This window comes from Fonsecaea pedrosoi (assembly GCF_000835455.1).
Source record: "Fonsecaea pedrosoi CBS 271.37 unplaced genomic scaffold supercont1.5, whole genome shotgun sequence".
NCBI classification, from domain to species: Eukaryota; Fungi; Ascomycota; class Eurotiomycetes; order Chaetothyriales; family Herpotrichiellaceae; genus Fonsecaea; species Fonsecaea pedrosoi.
Window position 1 is genome coordinate 1,565,335 of NW_013550611.1, and position 21,640 is coordinate 1,586,974.

A 21,640-nucleotide genomic window follows, 5' to 3' on the forward strand; every position below is an offset into this window, starting at 1 on the left:
CACATCCCGGCCGTTTTGTCATCGATTGCTCCCTCTTCACACACATGGCGCATGGTACGTGGAGCTGCTATGCAGCGGCCACTGCCACCACGGCCAAGTGCTTTCCTCCCGTTTTCTCCACAGGCACGTCCCATATACCTTGCGGGCGGGCCCCGAGTTCGGGATCCTCCCTCTTCCCGTGACAGGCGCAACCTCTCACGCTCTCGTACAGCTCTGTCAATTCGCGGTCCTGCTCGCCGCCCATGATCTCTCTGACATCGACGTCGGCCGGCAACTGAGGCGGCGTCACTGGCTCCACCTTGGCCTCATCCTCTTCGTCGGACGAGGAGTCGGAGCGGACCATCCGTGGCGGGTGTGCCGTGGCGGAAGCGAAGCGCGTCAGGGACAAGTCGTTCATTTCGTCGTCGAGTTCATCGTCGGCGAGCTCGAGTGCTGCGTCTTCCTCGTCTGAATATGCGTCGTGCACCGGTCTATGTTTCGACGCCGGCTTTTCTGGCTCTGTCTCCGGGACAGCCGCGGTACAGTCATAGTGGTACGATTCGGGGTCGTCGTAGTCGTCCGAGGACGTGTCATCGTCGTCCTGCTCTTCATCGAGATACTTGTGCTGCGCGAAGGTAGGTGGCGGAGATCGCTTGCGCGCCGGTGAAGGAGTGCCACTGGCCCGGTTGCTAGATGCCACACCTGCTGTGCTGGACGGTCGGGCGTTGTTGTCGTGAAAACTAATCCTGCGACCCCTCGCCTCGGGCTCTGGCGATGCTGGCTTCGCCGCTGTGCAGTCGTAATGAGGGTCAGGTTCCGGGACCATTGGCTGTGATGCCGTGCAGTCATAGTGTTCCCCTCCATGGTCGCTCGGCGGCTTCCCTTCCTGAAAAATGGATTTGGCATTCTGATTCTCTATCTCGACTATCCGCACCATAAGATTGTCCAGTGTGAAGGCATGGCCAAGGACAAATCGCAAGTTCCGGTCAGGACGGTTTGCAGCGAGTTTCAGCTTGCACTGGGCGGTGTGGGCGAGGGTGTAGGTAGTGCTTGTGGCCAGCTGCCGCGGTGACATTGTCGTTGGTATCCAAATAGTTTGGAGCGAGCCTGAGGTTCGCGAGAGTGACAAAGAGGTACCGCCCAGGTGATCGAGAGATAATGAGAGACAGCACCGAGGCTCAAACAAGGCTGACGGGAGCCAGGTGAAGGTCTGATTTCCAATTCGACCGAATGACTCCTTTGTTCTGGGTTCACTAATCGATAAGAGGGATTTTCAGTTTCTGGAATGCGCGCCGAAGTTGCAAATGGTTCGCCTTCCGACGTCAGAGACAATCACTGATAGAAGTCGAGGCCAAAACTCGTCCGAGGTATATGTCGAGTCACAGAGTCACAGTGTCAAAGACGTTGTCTCCGGAATACGCGATAGTGACGGTATATTTGCTGGTCGTCGGTTGGGTTGACAATCAGGACGAGGGGACGCAGGCAATGGTAGAGGGTGGAGCGGGTTGGCGGGGTCCTGCTGACAAACAGGAGCGGGAGTCGCTGACGAATTGGCAGCGCAGCCAGACACTTTTGGCCTTGGCATCGTAGTTCGTCTTTCCTCTTTTGGCAAATCCGCAGGTGACTTCAGCTGGCAGGTCACATGCGTTGTATCTTTGTCCGCAGTTAGTGGTGGAAGCATCCAAAATATCACAAATCCTGGTGGATGGAGTTGAGAAACCTTGATTGGAGATCTAACTGTCATCTGCTCTATGCTCCGTTCATCGTACTTGCAGGTACCTCCTCAGCCCAGCCATGCTCCGTGCCCGGGTTGGGATACCCAGTCCTATCTGCTGTTACATTAAACACATTCTCCCTCTATTCAGCCGCCCCACGGCTGAACAGGGTCCAAGACGAAATGCATACATCCCGTATCTTCGTATTGTACAGATGGGTCGCAGGGAATTTTCGCCGCGTAAAAGGATTGCAAAATGCAGTCGTAGACAAACGGTAATATGAAACTGCCGTGATGTAAGATATGCTTTGAATCTCTTCGTGTCCAAATAGGAGGGGATCCTCGAGCCAAAAAATCCCTGCACAGCCTCCGTAAGACAAAACTCCATGTTTAGACCACGATGGCTTTTCTGGATGCTCGTGCCTTTGGATTGAGCGACTTCTTCTTTTGTTTGGGCTTGACCTCACCGCCCTCAATGTATCTCAGAAGCTCGTCGATGCTTCTGGTGTCAAAAGCAGGATCACCCGTTCCAGTGCGTACACTCGGCTGTGCTGTACTCGCCCTAGAGCTCGTGTTCAGCGCGGCCGTGCTCGCATTCTGCGGCTGGAGCCTTGTGCCCATGCCCATCCTCGGCAGGTGTCGGATGCCTGCCAGACGGCGGTTCTGCAGCAACTTAGCCTGTTTGGCAATGGACACTGCATTCTGCGTCAATTGTTCTAGCCAGCTCTCGGCCTCTTTCGTGTTGCGGTCGTTTGCACCAAGTTCTGCCAAAAAGATGCTATATGCATCTCGCATCTTGTTAACAGCGCCATGCGGGTCTCCATCCAGAGCCAAGGCCTGTGCCAACTGGAACAGTATGGTTGCCGCGTTGATGGATTGGCGTCCAAACAAACCCTCGCAGACGACGAAGCAAGCTTCAAACCACTTGCGGGACTCGGAATACTCTTTGATCGATTGGAGCATGACAGCCGCGTTATTCATTGTCGTTATGGAGTCTGGATGATTCGGTCCGAAGATAATCCTCCATATATCCAGAGCATGCCGGACATATTTCAAGGCTTGTCTCGTGTTGCCGGTGTGATGCTCGAAAAGAGAGAGATTGAGATATGCCAGGATGGTGTCGTGAGAGTCTACGCCCAATGTCCGTTCAGTGACAATCACTGCTTTGCGCGCGAGCTCTACGGCCGCGTCCTTCTCGTCTGTTTGATAGTAGATTGTCGACAGTGAGTTGTACATCTTGGCCACCTCAGGGTGAAGAATGCCATAAATTTGCTCATGCAGCGAGAGAGACTCGAGGACAAGCTCTTGCCCAAGTTGCTTCTGGCCCTGTGCTAGCGAAAGCTTGCCGGCTTCCAAAGCTTCTTCGGCCAAAGCACTCCTTGGAGCGGCGTCTTTGACAATGGGGGCTATGTTGAGGATATCTTCGGCAGTGAATGTTGTGGAAGGTTTGGCAACACCACCATTCGATTGGGCTTGTTCACCACCCTTCTTTTTCTTCTTTTTGCTGCCCTCATCTGCCTGGGCACCATTGTTGGAGTGCGAGTCACTGCCACTTCTAGCAGGCGATGGGTCCACGAGCATTTGCACCTCTTTGCTGAAGGAGTATTCCCGTGCAGCGAGCTGGAGGCCAAGTCTTAACGAGATTTCTCGGAGCATCGGCAACGGTCGGATTGATGTTGACCAATCCTCCTTCAATGCATACCTATACCGAATTCTGACCTGTTTTTCGATGGCCGCCTTCAGCTTTGTGGGATTAATCTCCTCAAATGAAAAGTCACCCTCCGGATATAGACCTCGCAGGTCTTCGTCAATTTCGGCGCGCGGATTTGAATTGACCTCCGTACCGAGGAGGCAGTTCAACAGATGCGCGATGCAGGTGCCGGCGAAGATGACGGGAAGATGGCGCAAGTAGCGGTTCGCAATGTGTTTGAATGCTCGAGCCACCATTTCCTGCAACACCACCGTCGAAAATGCCTGTAGGCGCTGTCCCTTTTCCTCAGCAGCTTTTGCAAGTCGTCCCAAATACCTGATGTTGATTCCCCGTTTGTGGATAAGCTGACAGAGAGAGTACCCATCCATCGGAAAGCCGACGTCGCCGTCGTGGAGGTCGTTGATGAGGTCTGGAATGACTTTGGACCGTAGAAAGTCACACACCGCCCGAACCTCCTTTTCGTCAGCGGCGTACTCCTGCTTTTCTTCCTCGGTCTGGGGTACCTGACCGGTACAGGCGTCGGGGTTCAGAGCCAGGGTGAAGTTCGAAATGTCAACACGTTCCTGCTCCAGCGCCGGAGCAGCTTTGCCAGCTTCATCTTGAGCTTCAACGGACTTAACATCACTGCTTTCTCCTGCAGGGTTGCCATTATCGTTTTGGCCTTCTTCATCCTTTTTGGACTCCTCAGAATGTCCGTTGCTCTGCTTTGAGCGCCGTTTTTCCACTTCAGCCCTCACAAACTCCTGCATTTTTATGTGCCAATAGGTTTCCACAAGCTCTAGTCGCAGGACAGACATCCGATGAGGATACTTTTCGTCCCCTGTGTCAGCTTCAATCTCCTCCGCCCAAGCCACATCCAGAGGAGTGATGCGGTAGAGATCAAGCACATATTTTCGGCCGTCCGTACCCAACAATCCTTTGGTTTCAACACTCCCTTCCAGGTCGTGTCGACCGCCTTCCTTGTCCCAGACAGGATGCTTCTTGACATGTAATGCCTTGGAGAGCTTCTGGAAGACTGGGACAAATGCCTCATTCTCAGTCACAATGTCTCGGCCCTCGACACCCCCGTAGTCAATTTGATGTTCTCCGGGTTCCCGTTGCTTGAAAATCCCGGGAACAATGCTCTGGCCAACAATGCGCTTGCCAAGGTAATCCACGATGACCGTCCCTGGGGTGAATAGGCCGTCGATATCCAGCTGATTCACCGCTTTGACACCCGCAACGTCTTTCCCAACTGCCACTCTGGCAGCCTCATCTCCACCCTCACTTGCGAATGTCTGCACTCCGTCGGCCCCAAAAGAGTAGAATATGTTGTTGTAGATGAAAATTTGGGCATCCCTGCCTTCAGTTGGATTCAGCGGAGCAACTTCGCCTCGGGCGACCAGCACGGCGCCTCTTGCTGCGGCTTCATTGTAGTCGGCAAACAGTTTCGAGGTCAATCGCTCGCGGAAGACTCGGTCTTGTAACGTCTCTCTGGGTAGTTCACGGGTGGTCTGAAACTCTTCATTCCAATCCCGAAGGTTCTCCGCTCCGTCCGCTCCTCCAATCAGATAGGCCTCCTGGGCTCTGGTGGGATCTGCTTGATGTTGAGCTCCCTGACCATAAGAAGACGGAACAATCCAGGGATTCGCGGGTATTGCGTTCTGGAAGGGGAACGTCGTAAGAAGGTCCTTGCTGCCGGTTATCTTGTGGAGTTCAGTAAAGGTCTCCGTGAAAGACGGCGACAGGGCGGATATCAGGGTCAGCAAAGAGTGTGCACTGTGATTCTTAGGGGCAGGCCTCGGGAAAGGATCAAATTTGTTGCTGGAGGACTTGTTCACATAGAAGCCAGAGACAGTACAAGTAATCTGGTGCTGCTCGCCTTCGTTGGTGGTCAGCAGTAAGTAGAGCAAGTGTCCCCGCTGGCGGAGGTGATATGGCGGAGGGTTCCATGGTGAGACCGAGAGAGACTTGATGGTCTTCGGCAAGGTGTCCTGGTAAGGCGGTAAGATCGCATCAAGGGACGCCCGTCCATCCAGCTCATAACCCGCCAAGGGATTATCTTCGGTTTTCTGAGCAGGAGCATTGGCTGAGCCAAACTTTTCATCGTGGAGAGACAATCCGGCGCAGATACCATGAAGCTGGTCGGAACGATCACCAGTGGCGCCAATGAGCTCCCGTATGCGGACTACGTGCAACCTCGCCTCTTTCTCGGTATAAGGATCTTCGACCAGCACAATTTCATCGTCTGGCTTGAGGTCCTTCACCTCCGAGAGCTCGACAAAATCATTTATCCTCTGGCCATTGTGCTCGAGATGGAAACAGGTATATTGGAAGGTGTCTAGAGTCTCGACGATGGACTGACGAACATCCTGCACCTGCTCTTGACTGGTCACCGTTATCGTCTGCTTGTAAGGCTTGTGCGGCAGCTTAACGGTGACTTGGAACAGTGCACCGGCATTGGCATCATCGTGACGAGAGTGGTCGTGGTCATGGTCATGGGGTTGTGTATGGCTGTGTGCGTGATCGTGCGAGTCACCATTGACCCCGTTGACTCCGTTTGTGAGGGCAGAAGCTGTTTCAGCTTTGGTCGGGACCTCTGTTACATCTGTTAGTTAATTGACCAAAATATCGATGATCAACCAAGCCACAACATACCTTGTGTTGTCCTCACGTCACCATTGGAATCGTCCATTAGGAATCACCTTGGGGGGCGAATGCAACACCACGGGTACTGTACAGTCAAGAGCAATGCTAAGGAGTGTAAAGTCAGATATGGAAGATCTGACGAAGAAAGAATGAAGGAATATATTTTACAAGAAAGGTGATGCCAGGTGAAAAATTAATGTACAGCAAAGAAACTGTGACGGGTGCAGAAGGTCTGTTTGGGGAGAAGATGGACAATAAATTTTTTGAAATGAGTATCGACACCACAATTAATCGCCGCGATGCCGGTGTTCCAATTGGATGGCGAGGACAGTCAAGGGCTCGGAGGACAGGAAGCTGCCCCGGGCATTTGCTCGAGCTGCTCGGGTTACGCCGGGTGTTGATGGTTGGTTGGTAGCTTAAGCCGCGGCGCCTTGTTTGGCATTAGGGGTGGTTAGGAGTGCTAGCAAGGCCGGGAGCACCCAGGCTTACCAGGCTCGGGGTCATGTTCGGCTGCCAGAGAAGCCCTCCAAAGGTGAAAAGGCCGCATGTTGCAGGGGGGGCCACTAAGGCCACTACCTACCTACTTGTGCCTAGGTCCCGGGCCTCCAGGGCCCCACTAGGCTTCCTAGCGCATTCCGAGTCCATGCAGCCCGGCACGATGCGAATTTGGCTGTCACGCGACTTGGGCATGTTTTACTGGCACGTTGAGTAACCCTTTTAACAGTTGGAGAAGATGATGACTACCCTGGAAGTTCATCTAGTCCTTGTTCCGGTAAGGGTACAAGTCCTACCTAATGTGAGTGACATATAAAAAGGGGGTTGCGGAGAAAAACAAAACAGCAACAACGTTGAGCAACAGTACGAGGTATAACTATTCCACCCAAGTCAAAGAGCAAGATAGCTATGCATGTACAGGCATTCACCCCGAGTATGTGCGAGGTATCTCCTTGTACCTTGTACTGTACCTAATAGGACCTAGGTAGGTACCAAGAACAAGGCAAGGATGAAGATCAACACAACCCCAATCAAACGAACTTGTCCATCCTGCTGAGCACGTGCGTGGAAAGTCTGGCATCAAGCCACAGCCACTCACTCTCTGCCACTACGATATCCGCCCCTTAAACTTCTTTACCCTGTGCTTGTCCCTTACTCTTTGGCACGTTTTTTTGGCTCTAGAAAGTCACTCTTTACCATTTCATTTCGATCGCTCATTCATCAAGTTTTCGCGGTGTGCCTGGGGGTTTTGTCCATTGCGCGTGGTCGTCTAATTTCCCTTCCCCACCACAGACGCGAGATCAGACGCGTACGAGAGTATTGCTTGTATGACCTTGGATGCGCCGCGGCCCCGGTCCCTAGAAATCCTGCTGGTTCAGGCGCATAGCTCCCCATCATGAGGAACTTACAAAGATTGGTGGTCGCCAGACCTGTACATGTCTCTTCATCTTTCAGACGTCGTATTCTCGCTTCCAGGCGGGCGACTTCGCGCGCCTTTGCCCAACAATTCGGCCCGACGAGCAACTTCCCAGGTACCGACCAAGATGATGATGAACGACCAAAGACGTCGAAATCGGGACCAGAACCGAAAAGTCGTCTAGGACCTACCGCGTCCAGGGCTTTTGAGGCGGCGATGACCACCTTTGCATCGATCGCCGTTCTTGGTCTCGCGGGTTACTCGTATCACGTCTACTACAAAGCTCTGGTGCTGCGCAAGATAGAAAAAGCCTTTGCGCCTGGCGACCCGATGCTCGAACTTGCATCACCAGCCGATTCCCGCACTCCTCCTCGAGAGCAGTCGGCCGACGAAACGGATCATTGGATCCCCCGGCCCGAGCAGGCGAGGATCAATGCCATCATTAACGGGGAATCAAAAGGCAGATATTATCTCCTTGTTGGTGAGAAGGGCACAGGAAAGTCATCGATGCTGCTGGAAGCAATGAAGGAGAGGAATGGGGAGGGTGTCTCAATGTTTGAAGCTCACGCCGATCCTGAAATCTTCCGCATCAGACTGGGGAAGGCCTTGAACTATGAGTTTCACGAAGACTATATCGGGTCCTTGTTTTCGATACGCGGTCCACGAGACACCACCGCGCTGCTTGACATAGAACGAGCCTTCAACAAGCTTGAGAAGGTTGCTTTGGCAAACAGGAACCGAATCAGCAAGCCAGGCCGGACAGGACCTCTCATTCTGATCGTCAACTGCGCGCACTTGATCCGCGATAATGACGTCGGGAACGATCTGATCGAATTGATGCAGCAGCGGGCAGAACAGTGGGCTGCAGCAAATCTCATCACCATGATCTTCAATTCTGACGATTACTGGGTCTATGAACGTCTCCGGCGGTATGCCACGAGAATGGAGGTGATCCCCATTCTGGATCTCCCCAAGGATCGCGCCATCGCCGCACTGGAAAGATATCGCGGCAAATACTTTCCAGAGCAGGAACGGGATCCCGAGATTCTCAAGCAAGTCTACGAACTGGTGGGCGGGCGGCTCAATTTTCTGAATCGGGTCGCCAAAAGCACCGACATGTTGAAAATGTGTCGACAGATCAACGAAGCGGAGAAGACGTGGTTTTTGAACAAATGTGGTATCCTGGGTGAGGAAATGGACGACGACGTAATGGACCAACAGAAATATGCAAGCGCGGCCATGGTTCTGGCAAAGGCGCTGGTGGATCGAGAAAAGGACATGGAATCGAGCTACGATGAAGAGCATGGCCATATTCTGCCACAGATTCCTCTCTATATTGCTCGTCAGATCATGACCCGGGCGGACTTCATTCAAACCTACGACCACGACAATATCTTCACCATCGACAGCAGTGCCATGGTCCGCGCAGACAGCGTGCCTATGATGAACGCATTCAAAGAAATTTGTGCAGAACCTGGGTTTGACGACTACCTGGAGGCCACCCTTGACCGGATCTCGGCGATTGAAAGCATTAACAGGACCAAGGAACTAACCTTTAAAGATTTATGGATTGAACAAAAAGGAGAACAAAGGGGCAAATACTCATTTGTGACAAAAGATGCTCGGGGCCGGGAGACGGGCACCATTGAGATGAGAGTACATCCAGATAATCCACCTGAAGAAGACGATGATTAAGAGTATGAAAGAGTTGAATCATGCACCCTGACCTATTACCTTACCTTCCTCTCCTGGCCTCCAGGATCTCTGACACCTACCACTCGTCATTTCAGATCCAGGCATGTCATGCACTGTCGAACCATACCTCGAGGCCAAGTCCCAGAGCCATCGTAGTCCTGGCCATCCCAGGTTTGAACTAGCCTGGTGTAGTGCATACCGCAACCTGGGCAGTTATTCCTGTTTTCGTGGTGATGGTCGACCCACCTTTTCAATCCTCCAGAGTTTCGATCTTGGCTGCGATCGCGCGCGAAGACTCGCCCCTGGGCTTCCAGAGTTATCAAGTTGTCGCGGGCAGACAGGGCGCATGTTTCTAGCAGTGTTTTTCTGCACCTTGCACACTGCCATTCGGAATCTGGTTGATCAAGAACATCCTCATAAGATGTGTGACTACATTGACATCGCGACCCAGCTGGGACTCTGTGGGTTCGATGGAAGTTTTGGCTGCAGGGCAGGCAGTAATAGAGTTCATTGACAGCATTCCTGTCGGGACCATGGGCCAATTGGGCGAACATGGCACAGTACATACAAAGGAGCTTGTCACAGCCAGAGAAACGGCCTGCGCTTCGGGAACCCATGCCATGGCAGGGCTTGACAACCAGGCTGCTCGAAGGGGTGCCGCAATCGTCGCACGCAATTGCCTGCAAACCTGTGAAATAGCGCTCTTTGGTATCTGGTTCGAGACGGTCATAGGGATATGGTCTGAACACTTGGGCAATGGTCGTGCAAACCATGCGGAGTCGGGTGTAGTCGTATCTATCAAGACCACCGGCTTCGCGCAAACCGTCTGCGAATGGTGCGACTTGAGTGAAAACGCTGAGGAAGTTTAGCTTCGGTCTCACATGACTTGGGTACTCACCTGGATTGTTGGGTGGGCTCCTCAATGCTTTGAACGGGTCTTCAAGGTATTCATTACCTGGGATTTCCTTAGTGTAGCCGAACATTGTGATATCACTGTCACAGTCAGCCATATTCGGTATTTTCCTTTTCTTTTCCGTTTCTTCCAAATGCTCGAAAACGGGGCTATGAGGCAACGATTGAGATAGACCTCCTCAGAGAATATGTACGTCTCCTAGGAGCATTATTGATCGTCTGTCAGACAATGTGACCGGCAACCAAAGGCACAATGGCATTGTACGTGGCTCGCTCGACACAAAACCACGGTGGAGGCACAAAGGGTCGCTTCGTATGCCATAGTCTCGGTTGGGAGCCAGACGTGGCCGATGATGGTAAAACGTTTTTGTTGGGTAGAGTAGAACAAGGTGTTTTCTTAGAGCAATGCGATATTCGAGAACAAAGTCTTCTTTGTTCGCCCTTTGGAACTCTCCGCCGGGATCGTCCGGTGGATAAAGGTCTCCTCCTGATTCTTTGAGTCAAGTTGCTTGGTTGCTTTGGAGCTGACGCTGTGCGGCTTCGATTTCCGCAGGTGCAGGTGTCGAGGTGCGTTGGTGACGTTTGGCGCAGTTTCAACCCTTGAACCAATCACGTCACGATCGCGAAACTGGGTTGTTTTGTTCCGTCTTCTCACCACACACCACCACCACAAGCACCATCGCCTTCTCCAGCCACTGATTTTCTCAGTTCTCGATTCCAAGACAGTCCTCTCCTTCCACCGACAAGAGTCATATTCCAGATCTCCTAATTCTTTCGTGTCACTGTCTGGGAAGACCATCTTGATGCTGGGGGATCTTCTCGAACTGACCACCACTCTCGTGCATCCAGAGCACGAGCCAAACCTTTCCAGCCTCGCCGGTCGCAGCGCAGCCAGCTCGACCATGGCCCCTCCACGAAGCCGCCATGCGAAATCATCGAGTGTCGGGTCCACGAGCAGCGCGGCCGATGTCGCAAATGGCATTGCCACAACTCCAAGCTCCAAATCCGACCCTTCCACCATCGTGGCGCGCAAACGACGTCCCTCCCGCCCGACCGTGTCGTCTGATGGCTCACCTGTCGTGATCATCCCCAAACCCTCACCGAGAAGGGATCTTGATAGCACTTCAAAGTCCAATCTCTCACAACGCAAAGAATTTGAGCCATTGAAATTGGCTGCCACTGTGGTGTTGAGCACCGTGTTGGAGTCAGGGTTACAGAGCGCGGCGTCAATGGTCGGAGTGGGCGACCTTGCAGCAGTTTCAAGACGGCCCGATACATGGACTGAGATTCTGGGATTGCTGGGCTGGAAAATAACCAAATTGGGCATGTATTGGGTTGGCGACTTTGACGGTAAGTCCTCGCATCACATTTGTATCCTCAAGTCTCTGGTCAAAATTGATTAATCACGTCGATCTCCAGCGTACGATGTCGCGTCCCTTTCCCTCTTGCTCAACACCCCGCCCGCCATTCTTTTGGGCCTCTTTTACGAGATATCTCCCATAACGCTGGCGTCTACGACTCTCTCTTCAATGATCGGCAATGCCCTTCCATACTATCTACTCCGCCCTTTGGCTCCCTCACACCATCCGAACAGCGCACCAAAATCCAGTCTTCGAAACCGTCCGATCCTAACCGATCCATACACCACCGTTGCGACATCTCTTCTTGCGACAGCCATCTTTGCGGTGCTACTTGAAGCCAGTTTCGCAACTTTCCTCCCCACTTGGCTGGTTGTCTATTTCACGGGACTGAGGACGCTGGAACCTGCACACTTGGGTCCTGCTGGACTCCCTACGCTCCTGCTAGCCCTGATTCCGGCTGGGTGGGCGTGCATGGAGTTCCTCTTCGCGCCATCGACAGCTGCAGACACAGTTGTGAACGCAGGTCCAGCTTTTGATCCGTCCACCGCAACTTTCTGGGAGCACGCCTACCACAACGTGTGGGGATGGTATTCGGCACGTCAGAAGGAGCTGATTGGCCGCACCGGATTGTTGACCGGACTGATGTTTGCGGAGATCGTATTGACACTATGGGGGACATTGGCGGGAGTAGAAGTCACAGGGGCGCTGGGCTATGCTGGCATTTGGGGTCTGGGGTGTGTGGTTATAGGAGGTGTATTGGATTGGGTCGGAGGGCCAAGTGATTGATTTTCCAGGGAGTTTTGCCCGCTGCCTGGTCAGCGAGGCTGTGTTGGCGCTCCGGGGGTGGGGGGGAGACCTGCCTCGAGTTTGCCCTCGTTTTGAAAGCAGGGTTGTTGTCTTTGGTCCAACTTTCTGGTGCGGCCGACCACCAACAACACATAAGCAGAGAATCCAACGAGGGATATATAATTTTCTATTTCATCAAACACGTGCCAATCTCGACCATGGTATGAGTCACTCACACTCATACTCACATATACATATCCACAGGGCAGAGGCACAGCACGCGAGGGGCCGGCTGAGAGATCTAGTCACATGATTGATTGACTGACTGACTGACTTACCAACTGGCCGTCGCGAAGATTCTGGCACATGTAACGAGTGATAGGTGGTGGATGGACACTGACAAAGATCCTCGTGGGAAAGCAAAGATGCACATCGTGGCTTTTTCTTCGAATAACACTTAACAAAAACCTCGTGTTTCAGAGGTCAGGTAACCTGTACCTATACCTGTACATGTACTCGGTACGTACATCAGTACATACAAAGATACAGTACCTCTTCCTTGTACGAAGTGATATGATATAAAAGCAGTTTTGATGGGTACCTACCTCCCTATGTACCTATCTAGGTATGTAGGGAGGATTCATTCATGGGTAACAAACACGTCGTATTAAGACAGCTAACAATCTCATTTCCAAACGAGCGACCGAGCGTCGAGCAATAATTGAACCCATGCCTCGGACGACTCTTAACGATAATGATTTGGCTATTCCCCCCCTCGGTACACTTCACTCACTCTGCCCTGATATCCTCCGCTTCGTTGACGCCTCAGGTTTAAAAAAGGCTGTAGAACCGGTCGCTGAATCTCGGGCGTCAATGGACCTGTCCCTTTCATCTCACCGTGCACAAGTAGGATTTCGTCTCGCGGGCATTGATAAGGACACCAGGTTTGCTTCCCACCGATTGTTACCACTGGGTATCGCCATTTGACGAGCCGAAACCAGCGTCCCCCTCTCCAATTTTTCCTTGACTCTAGATATTGCCGAGCTTAGAGGCCGCGATTCCACATTTCCTGGGCTTGTGCCTCTTGTGCATTGGTCATATCATCATGTTTCATTTTCATGCAAGATCCTCAGCACGTTGAAATGCTCCCTAAATAAGCTCGTGAGTCTCACGGACGCCGAAATCTTGCCCTGATGTGATTCCGTTCCTTGACCGTACCCTGTCGATGCAACCGGTTTTCCAAGAAAAAGGAGCCCCCCCAACGATCACTCTGCCGTTCCGCAAACATGAAGAAAATAATAATAAAAAGAGACAGTGGGATCATGTAGATGCCTCGGTATTTCTCCTCTCGCGTGTCCTGCTTCGTCCTCCTTTGATACTCTTGACTCGACTAAGGAACCCAGCAGCGGCAGACTTGGTTTCCTCAGGCGGCGGACCGTTGCTCTCAGAGGTCAATTTTCTTTCGAGGGTTAGTCCACCTCGTTTCGGGCTCGACGGTGCTCGAGCACGCCCAGTGTTCTTTGCTTGTTCTTCGGCAAATGCGATTTGAGCACCTTTCTTCTCATGTTCTTTGTCATAGTCCTTGAAGAACGGATTCCCGCCGTTCTGCTCCGATTTGCTCGTCCCCATTGGGGAAGTCGGAGTTACTGCCGGCTCAGGCGAAGTCATGCGACCCCCATCGGCGATTTTAGGACGCACGGATTTGATTCTTTGTGCCAGACTCTTTTTACGCGATAGTCCCGCGGCGTTTGCCTGTTCCGCAGCTTCTTGCTCACTTTCGCGGCGCTGGATTGCTGCTCGACTAGCAGGCGCACCTTCTAGGAATGTGCTCGTTCCAAGACCAGCCGTCTCGCTGCCATGCAAAGGTTCGGCTTTGGCGGTGGGATTGAAGCTGGCACTTCTCTCTGGTTGTGGTCTTCGGAAATAGTCTGCGTCCTCTTCGTAGATTGCCGCATCGTTATAATCAAGATTTGCCTCTCGTCCAGTGCCGTGATACTGGTCCAGGTTGAGTTTGGTATTGACCGGGCCAGAGCCACCAAGTTGCATGTTTAATGAGTCCTTTGGGAATGCTTGCATCGGCGCCTGCCTGGAGCCCTTGCGGTTGCGATGGGGATTACATGCGTCAAATGGGCCATCGTGATGGAATACTGCAAAAGTCAGCATAGATCCAGTAAACACGGGTTGCCAACCTACAGCCGGTGCCATAGATACTAGTGACATCCAATTTATCAATGATGTCCAATCTTGCATTTGGCTTCTTAGATCTGTGCGAGCCTTTCCCCTCGCGCAATCTTCTTTCTCGTCTCCTTCTTTCCGCTTCGGGATCCAGATCTTTTGGTTTCTCTCGGATAGAAGATTCTGAGTTGCGTCGAGGAGGCGGACGCCTTTCGCGCGGACGGTTCAGCTCGGGCGGGTCTGCAAAGATGTCAAGTTCCTGTGGAGGACCAGGAGGTTTCCCCTGTTGTCGCCGACGCTCTTCATCCGATTTAGTGGGCCCATGGCGTGTCGAAGGACCGCGAGAGGGATGTGGTCTGGGTGCGATGTTTTCCCGTCGTGTGGCGCCATTTGCATGAGATTGCGGTGGCTTTGCAGGTTCCTTTATATCGAGAGTCGCCTGCTCACCTGGTCAGAACAAGCACATGACCACAAAAACAATGTAGCTTACAAATATATCTGCAGTCTTGTCGGTAACATCAGACCGGGTTGCCGCAACTCCTGTGCCAATTGGGGGGTTAGGCTTATTCGTGGTGCCCTCGGCAGACAATATCTCGTTAGAGTCAAGAAAGGGATTTGTCGAGACGGGTCTGATGGAGTTGTTCTCGGAGACAAGGTTACGGAAGGGATTCTTAGAGGCGAGAGAAGTTGGACCGCGGTCTGTGGAACAGGAATCAGTCATGTCGCCGCTTTCAATCACGACTTGTATGAAACAGAGTTGGTGCGGTAATCAGGTAGGTGACAATTAATAGCGCCATTAAGAGACAAAGGGGACGAATAAAGCACCATGAGGGATGGCGCGTGATCTCGACATACCGGCCAGAGATGCAGCTTGAGCCATTGGTTGTCTCGATTTGGTCCTTGTCCGGATCGAAACGCCAAATAAGGTGGTCAGACACCGACTGCGCAGTTGGGCATATGGGTGCTGTCGGTGGCTGAAGTGACGACGGTGGACTGGCTGAGAACGAACAAGTACAGTCAAAGATAGTGAATATTCTGGCGTCGAGAAAGGTGATGGATTGGAAAGACAGCCAAAGTGGCCAGGTTGGTGGGCGTCCGGGCGACTCTTCACCGTCTCAGGAGAGACAATTCCTGATTTGAATGCAGGGTCAGAGTACCGTGCGCCGGGTAGCCAAGGCGACGCACAAAGGGTTAAAGCTGCTGTGATCGAGACGATACTGAAAGTAGGAGATGTTTGCTGTGACTGTGTGTAAACCAGGCGATGCGAAGAGACTAGGATGGCAACGGTGGGTTAGTTGTAGGAAATCAAAGCTGCGTGTTTTGTCAGGAAAGAATATCGAGGAAGGGCCTGCGGAGGTGGTTTAGTTAGGGTCCGAACCCGGCAGGGATCCAGAAGGAGGGGTGGTGAGTTTGGTAGGGGGTCCTCCGTGGGCTCGGGGCGCAGCCAGTTAGCTAAAGGTGCCGCTAAATCAGCCCAAATATCCACTCGCCATGCTGGCACTGGGCCTTCGAGCCTCAGAAAAGTTGGGGGAGGCGGCTTGACGGTTGACCAAGAGAGGAGCGACCTGACGCCACAGCCACGCTACAAATGAAACGGACAAGCACAAGTTCAGCATCATCCAAGTGTTAGTACTGAGTAGTATGGAGTAGTGAACAAGATCTGTTGAGAGCGCTCGTATCCTTGGTGATGGACAGCCAACAGCAGCCTTGTCCTGTTGTTTCTTTGGTCACCCAACTGGGCCATGATCTTTACCTTCACTAGCAATTTTGAATTCTCAAGATCTTCACCCAGCCCCATTGCTTGTCAACAATGATCGCCCACTCCCTATTTGCCCACGTCAAAATTCAGTTCACTCCTGATCTACTCTTTGGAAAGTCTTGCGCCACTGCTTACTGGATGACCTTGGAAGGCTCATTCGACCAGTCCCCCAACCTCATCCTTCTTTGAAGCTCCCTTGATCAGCCCGTCATCTCGAGATAAGCCATTGAACAACCTAGCCTTGTGGTTCCCTTACCCACCCGAAGACCCTCGTCTCGACCTCAAACACCTCGTCATTTCAAGCACAGTGGACGCAGCACAGATCACGCGTTTCTGGGTCCCGACCTGCACCCCAGTGACCCCTGTCCAAAACTCAAATCTGACACGTATTCCTGCTTGAGCACTGCCGCGACACAATTTCACGTCGGTCCACCACCAACCGAGCACAATATGCACATGCCCTACACTTTGTACAAGTACAGGGACATTACGTCGTCGCAAAGGAAGACCAAGAGCCACTACTACTCGTAACCCCGAAGAACTCCAAGGACTGTGTAGGTTTGAGATTTCGCGCCTTCTGGCTTGTCTCTCTCTCCCTTCCCCTTCCGCCTTGGCGCGTACGCTGAGCAGACCGAGCTACTGCTCGAGCAGGTCACACACGCAAGCGGCCCACTTTCAGACCCGGTCTGTTTCAACTTTCACATCGGCACTCGTCGTAATTCCGAGGCACACACTGAAGATCCAAGCGAGGGGGCTATCGATAGGAGAATTATCAAGACAACGCTCGCTGCCCAATTTCACAGGGTCTGCTGCTTACAAGCCAAGGGTGCTTCTTTGGTTCTATTGCGCGGCGGTTTATCGTCGAAAAGGGGAATTCTACTTGGTAGCACCATGGACGCAGGAATTCCTCCAGCTGCACTGTCCCACCGGTTCACTCTCGAACTCGAATTCGTGCTATGCCTGTCAAATCCTCTTTATCTCCAATATCTGGCCTTGAATTTTCCTCATCTATTAAACAAGCCAGCAACGTCACAGAATGCCTCTGAGGGCCATGATTCAGATGCAGCTCGGTTCGCGAGGTACCTCAAGTATCTTTACAACTACTGGCGCACTCCGGAATATGCCAAATATCTCACTCATCCTGGAGCCACTCTACGAAATCTCGAGTTACTCCAGCAAGAGCAGTTTCGAAAGGACATCATACGCCCGGATGTCATCGCAAAACTCTTCGAGACAGATGGTACACCTCAGGCCAACACCGACGTGACCAATGGAAGGGAGTCGTCCACACAGCAAGTCTCTACATAGAGACGTTGGACACTAGCATCAGCTTAGCTGCCAAGCTAATGACTGCCCTGAAAGCTCTCGATGCATAGAGAATGTTCTTGGTGATACGGCAAAAATAGCCTTGTCACGACTCAAGAGAGCACTCCGCAGTGGAAGCGAAAACCTCAGTCATTCATCATGCACTATCTACCACAGTCTGAAACATGCACCATAGCACGGACCAGCACTCTTCAAGCCGGACAGGAAGTTGAGTTGATGCCACCACTGTCCAAAACAGGCAATTGCAAACATTCATACTTCAGCCAGTATGCGGTTTGTGATAATGTGCCAGCTCGTCACCTCGCCGTGACCAGGGAAATGCTTAGCACAATTTTGAAGAGGTGGACGGGACCAGGATGTGAATCGCAACCAAGGCAATGAACAGACCCACTGCTCGCCCTTCTCTCGCTGGTTTGCTCGTCATTGTGCCGAATCTACCGTTGCACATCTGCGAGCGCCAACATGACAGGCTCTGGAAGAGTCAAAGTTATCGCAACGAGCCCGTCTTGATGTTCTATCCTCAGCAGATCGTCACTACCACCACCACCATCCCGTGGTCTTGAAGGATTTGCTAGGAAGTTTGTCAATAGCACTTGCAGTCGACTATAGGCGTAGTATTTGCTACGGAAACAGTCAGGCAATTTTTAGATGGGAGCAATGAAATATTACCGAGTACTTCAGATGGATATGTGGTTTACCGCTTCTGAGACGCAATTCGGTTACCTCGAAATAGGGTCAAGCCAAGATGGGGGTGGCATGCAAGGAACGAGGTGGAATATGCAGGTACGAATATAATAGAGGTGTTTGCATCATAGACGGATACACCCGATGTTTGGGACGCCTAGAGGTGGTGCGTCGTTCAGAAACCTGTCATCAGCCGTCAAGGAAGCTCATAAGCTCGTATTGAGTGAGCAGAACACCGATGAGAGAGTGCACTGATCGGATGGGGATAGAGCCGCGGTACGTCCACTTACGCCACACCCAGACGATTCGGGAGTCTGGGGTAGGCCCAGCCTCCTCGACACACAATCATCCCCCTCCATTTCAATCCTCCAATACCAGCACGAGACCCTCTACCTTTGTATTTCTGCGACATTTTCGTTCAGCACCACAGTCCACCTCTAAACTCAGAGCCCAGCTTCCATATTCTTCACAAAGCCTTCGACCAATCCTTCATCGCGCGCTTTACGGTACTGCCTCACTTTCCCCTCAATTCCGATCCTGTTAGACAAACCGATAACACAATCTCTTGTCGTCTCAAGACTATATCGATTCGTTGTCGAAGCGCTTCTAAGACGAGTGCGCTTGCGACATCGCTAAATTCTCTGTGAGGCAAGCAGATATCGAGAGCCAGTTTTCCGTGCTGGTATATCAAATTTTCCGGTTGAAACGACGCAGAGCAAGAGGAAACGCAAGAGCAGGAACATCCGTCGAGGAAGAAGAACGAGTGTTGGAAAAGGCGCGGGGTCTACTCTGAACTTTTCAGCGATTCCTTTTCTGGCCAGAAGCTGAAGGCGACATGGTCTCCACGAGGCACCATCCGAGACCCTTCCCCGAGCCAGCAACTCCCAGCTCGACAACCCGTTCCAATGCCACGGACTCGCCGTCCAAATCTTCCTCGCCTCCACATTCCGATGACTCAGTAGTCGTCGCGTCTTCTGCTTCTCGAAAGCGCCGATCGAATCGATCCTCTCATACAAAGTCGTCAACGTCCCTGACCCCCGCTTACTCGCATAGAGCGCCACCCCTGCTGTTGATCTGGCTGTTCGTTTCCCTTCCCCTCGTGGTATGGGATACGGGCTATATCGCACTTCGTCCACACTCGATGCCGGGAGGGAAGTTCCACACCCCCATCTGGTCATTGTACGCTCTGTACGGTACGGTGGACTATGTGTATGGCTGGCCGGCCTGGGACGGACATGTAGGCTTCACAGCAGCACAGGCTTCACTGAATGTCATTGAGACAGTCATGTACATCTACTACCTGAGCACAGTATTGGGCAACGGTACAGGAGGTCTCCTGAACTGTCGTTCTCTGCAGGGATTCTTCCTGGGTGAACGAGACAAATTCATCAGTGGGCCTGGCGTGGCCACAGCTGTCGTCGTCCTCTTCTCCGCTGCTGTGATGACCCTAAGCAAAACCATCTTGTACTGTACGTCAAACCTATCAACTCTTTTCTTACCCCGTGTACTTTGAGAAGTCCTGATCCTTGAAGATGCCGATGCTGACGACGGGACGAAACAGGGCTCAACGAATACTTCTCGAATTTTGCCAATATTGGCCACAATTCTCTGTATAACCTCGTCTTCCTATGGGTTATCCCCAACGGACTCTGGCTGATTTTTCCGGCGTACATGATATACTTGCTCGGAAAAGAGATGGTGGCAGGAATGGAGGGCACTCAAGCAGAAAAGGAGGAGTGATGATGGCTAGAGCAAAGGCGATAAATAGAGGTAGGCAGTGTTTGATGATCGAACCGATTTCCGAACACCGCCACTGCTTTCCTCGGTCAGTCCTCTCGATTGCCGAAGCCACGAGGTGTCTAAAAGTTGTGCCGAGTATAGTAGATGCTGCTGCTGCTGCAAACGCTGTTGCGAACGCTATTGCAGTGTTTGCATTTACAGAAGTTCCAGAAAAGCCAAGATCGCTGCGGAATGCCGGAATTGGGCATTGATTGCTCTTTGCCCAATGGACGCCGTTTTAGCGGTCATCTTGGGGATCCATCAACCACCGAAGAGCCTTTTTTGTGCAACATGCTTGGGTTACAATTATCAGAGAAGCGGCTTCTTGTCGGAGACTACGAACGACAAATGCTGGTAACCCTCTCGGGTCAGATGGGAGCCAGGGAGCCCGGAGTCTCGGGGTGCACGACATTAGTTGAACCGAGAGTTGGGCTGTTTGAAGAAAGACAACCGCACGGAAGCACGGTGTGTTGTGATCACTAGTAATGCCCAGGTACAAAGAAAGGTGCATGTCAATGTCAGTAAGAACGGTGTTGTTCTATGTGGCCGATCACTGTGGATATTGAAGGGTCTCTGGGTGTCTCGGTGAGTGCCAAATTTCGCAGCTCGCTTTGGCGAATCCTAGCAAGTGGACGGAAGGTTAGGGCCGAAGGAGTATTGAGTTGTCAGGGTACAAACAAAAAGCATATAATGTGCTTGAATATAGGGTTACAATTGGCACAGACTCGGCACGGAGAAAGGAGTAACTATGTGATGCGTATGTCCGGATGGAATCACTTCCCCAGAAAGGCAACAAATGGGATAAACATCGGCCCTTGAGCGGATCCAGCGAGAAGACTATGGATGCATCAATTGCGGGGAGGTCCATTGAAGTCAACAGCCTGAATGGGTGAGACTCAACTCAAGAGGGGACGATCTGCAACCCGGCCATGTCCATATGATTCCATGAAATTTTCAGTTGAGATTGACCAGCACCCAGCAAGCGACGGCGAGGTTGCGGAGTAACCAAAGCTAGCCACATTGAAGTATAGGCTGCCCACGGCTGCCCTTCCTACCCTGTCAGCCTGTCTCCCACCGACAATTTGCGGGGTACAGCATCATTGACATGACTTGTCGAGATGCAGTGATCCTACCGACCCAGCGACCTCAACCACTCTCCTTCATGGCCTTCGTTACGTCGCCCTGACCGTGACATGGGGAATGCAACATTGCCTTCTTCCACATGCCTCTTCAGGCACCGGCAATGCAGCCCTCAAAGTCACACTATCGATCGCCTTCCTGGATCGACGCTCATTATTGTCCGCATAGTGCATCACAAGGCCTTCTCCCCACCCACTACTCGACAAGGCCATGGCATGGACTGGCATACATGGAGCATAGACCATGTTCATGCCTTTGCTCCTGCCGCATTCATTGAGCTCCCTGCGCCAGCTCCGCCAGCTCCTCGTCTCCTCAGCTCCCCAGCTTACCCATCTTGCTTGCCAGTGCCTCCACCACCAACCCCCTCCCCTTCTTTCGGAGCGACGTGCCCTGTCTGCGCAAGAGAATGGAACAAAGGGAAAAATCATACTCTCAATGACATCTACACTGACATGGCCCATACCATCTAGAGCCCGGGCGCTCAATTGTTCAAATACCCCCGAGTTTCTTCGACCGTCCACTCTTTATTCACTCTTTCTTTCCGTCACCCGCAACTTGTATTCCTTCCTGCGGTGTGCCT

At 52.3% G+C, this 21,640-nt stretch overlaps 8 protein-coding genes across 8 annotated transcripts; 4 read left to right on the top strand and 4 right to left on the bottom strand.

Annotated features, from left to right (window-relative positions):
* Window positions 1-67: 67 nt before the first annotated feature.
* On the bottom strand, window positions 68-1,054 carry Z517_08039 (uncharacterized protein; the record flags this gene model as incomplete). The annotated part of the gene is made up of 1 exon (XM_013426560.1): window positions 68-1,054. One exon carries the CDS (start codon window positions 1,052-1,054, stop codon window positions 68-70), a length of 987 nt encoding a protein of 328 aa, XP_013282014.1.
* A 1,029-nt stretch (window positions 1,055-2,083) lies between these two features.
* Window positions 2,084-6,078, bottom strand: Z517_08040 (uncharacterized protein; the record flags this gene model as incomplete). The annotated part of the gene is made up of 2 exons (XM_013426561.1): window positions 2,084-5,982; window positions 6,042-6,078. 2 exons carry the CDS (start codon window positions 6,076-6,078, stop codon window positions 2,084-2,086), a joined length of 3,936 nt encoding a protein of 1,311 aa, XP_013282015.1.
* Window positions 6,079-7,422: 1,344 nt separating this feature from the next.
* Window positions 7,423-9,138, top strand: Z517_08041 (uncharacterized protein; the record flags this gene model as incomplete). The annotated part of the gene is made up of 1 exon (XM_013426562.1): window positions 7,423-9,138. The coding sequence occupies one exon, from the start codon at window positions 7,423-7,425 to the stop codon at window positions 9,136-9,138; it is 1,716 nt and encodes a 571-aa protein (XP_013282016.1).
* Window positions 9,139-9,490: 352 nt separating this feature from the next.
* Z517_08042 (uncharacterized protein) lies at window positions 9,491-10,148 on the bottom strand (the record flags this gene model as incomplete). The annotated part of the gene is made up of 2 exons (XM_013426563.1): window positions 9,491-9,621; window positions 9,707-10,148. 2 exons carry the CDS (start codon window positions 10,146-10,148, stop codon window positions 9,491-9,493), a joined length of 573 nt encoding a protein of 190 aa, XP_013282017.1.
* Window positions 10,149-10,952: 804 nt separating this feature from the next.
* Z517_08043 (uncharacterized protein) lies at window positions 10,953-12,197 on the top strand (the record flags this gene model as incomplete). Its single annotated transcript, XM_013426564.1, has 2 exons — window positions 10,953-11,400; window positions 11,470-12,197. 2 exons carry the CDS (start codon window positions 10,953-10,955, stop codon window positions 12,195-12,197), a joined length of 1,176 nt encoding a protein of 391 aa, XP_013282018.1.
* A 1,320-nt stretch (window positions 12,198-13,517) lies between these two features.
* Z517_08044 (uncharacterized protein) lies at window positions 13,518-15,093 on the bottom strand (the record flags this gene model as incomplete). The annotated part of the gene is made up of 3 exons (XM_013426565.1): window positions 13,518-14,344; window positions 14,391-14,811; window positions 14,863-15,093. The coding sequence occupies 3 exons, from the start codon at window positions 15,091-15,093 to the stop codon at window positions 13,518-13,520; spliced, it is 1,479 nt and encodes a 492-aa protein (XP_013282019.1).
* Window positions 15,094-17,022: 1,929 nt separating this feature from the next.
* Z517_08045 (uncharacterized protein) lies at window positions 17,023-17,439 on the top strand (the record flags this gene model as incomplete). The annotated part of the gene is made up of 1 exon (XM_013426566.1): window positions 17,023-17,439. One exon carries the CDS (start codon window positions 17,023-17,025, stop codon window positions 17,437-17,439), a length of 417 nt encoding a protein of 138 aa, XP_013282020.1.
* A 1,537-nt stretch (window positions 17,440-18,976) lies between these two features.
* On the top strand, window positions 18,977-19,881 carry Z517_08046 (uncharacterized protein; the record flags this gene model as incomplete). The annotated part of the gene is made up of 2 exons (XM_013426567.1): window positions 18,977-19,610; window positions 19,703-19,881. The coding sequence occupies 2 exons, from the start codon at window positions 18,977-18,979 to the stop codon at window positions 19,879-19,881; spliced, it is 813 nt and encodes a 270-aa protein (XP_013282021.1).
* Window positions 19,882-21,640: the final 1,759 nt, after the last annotated feature.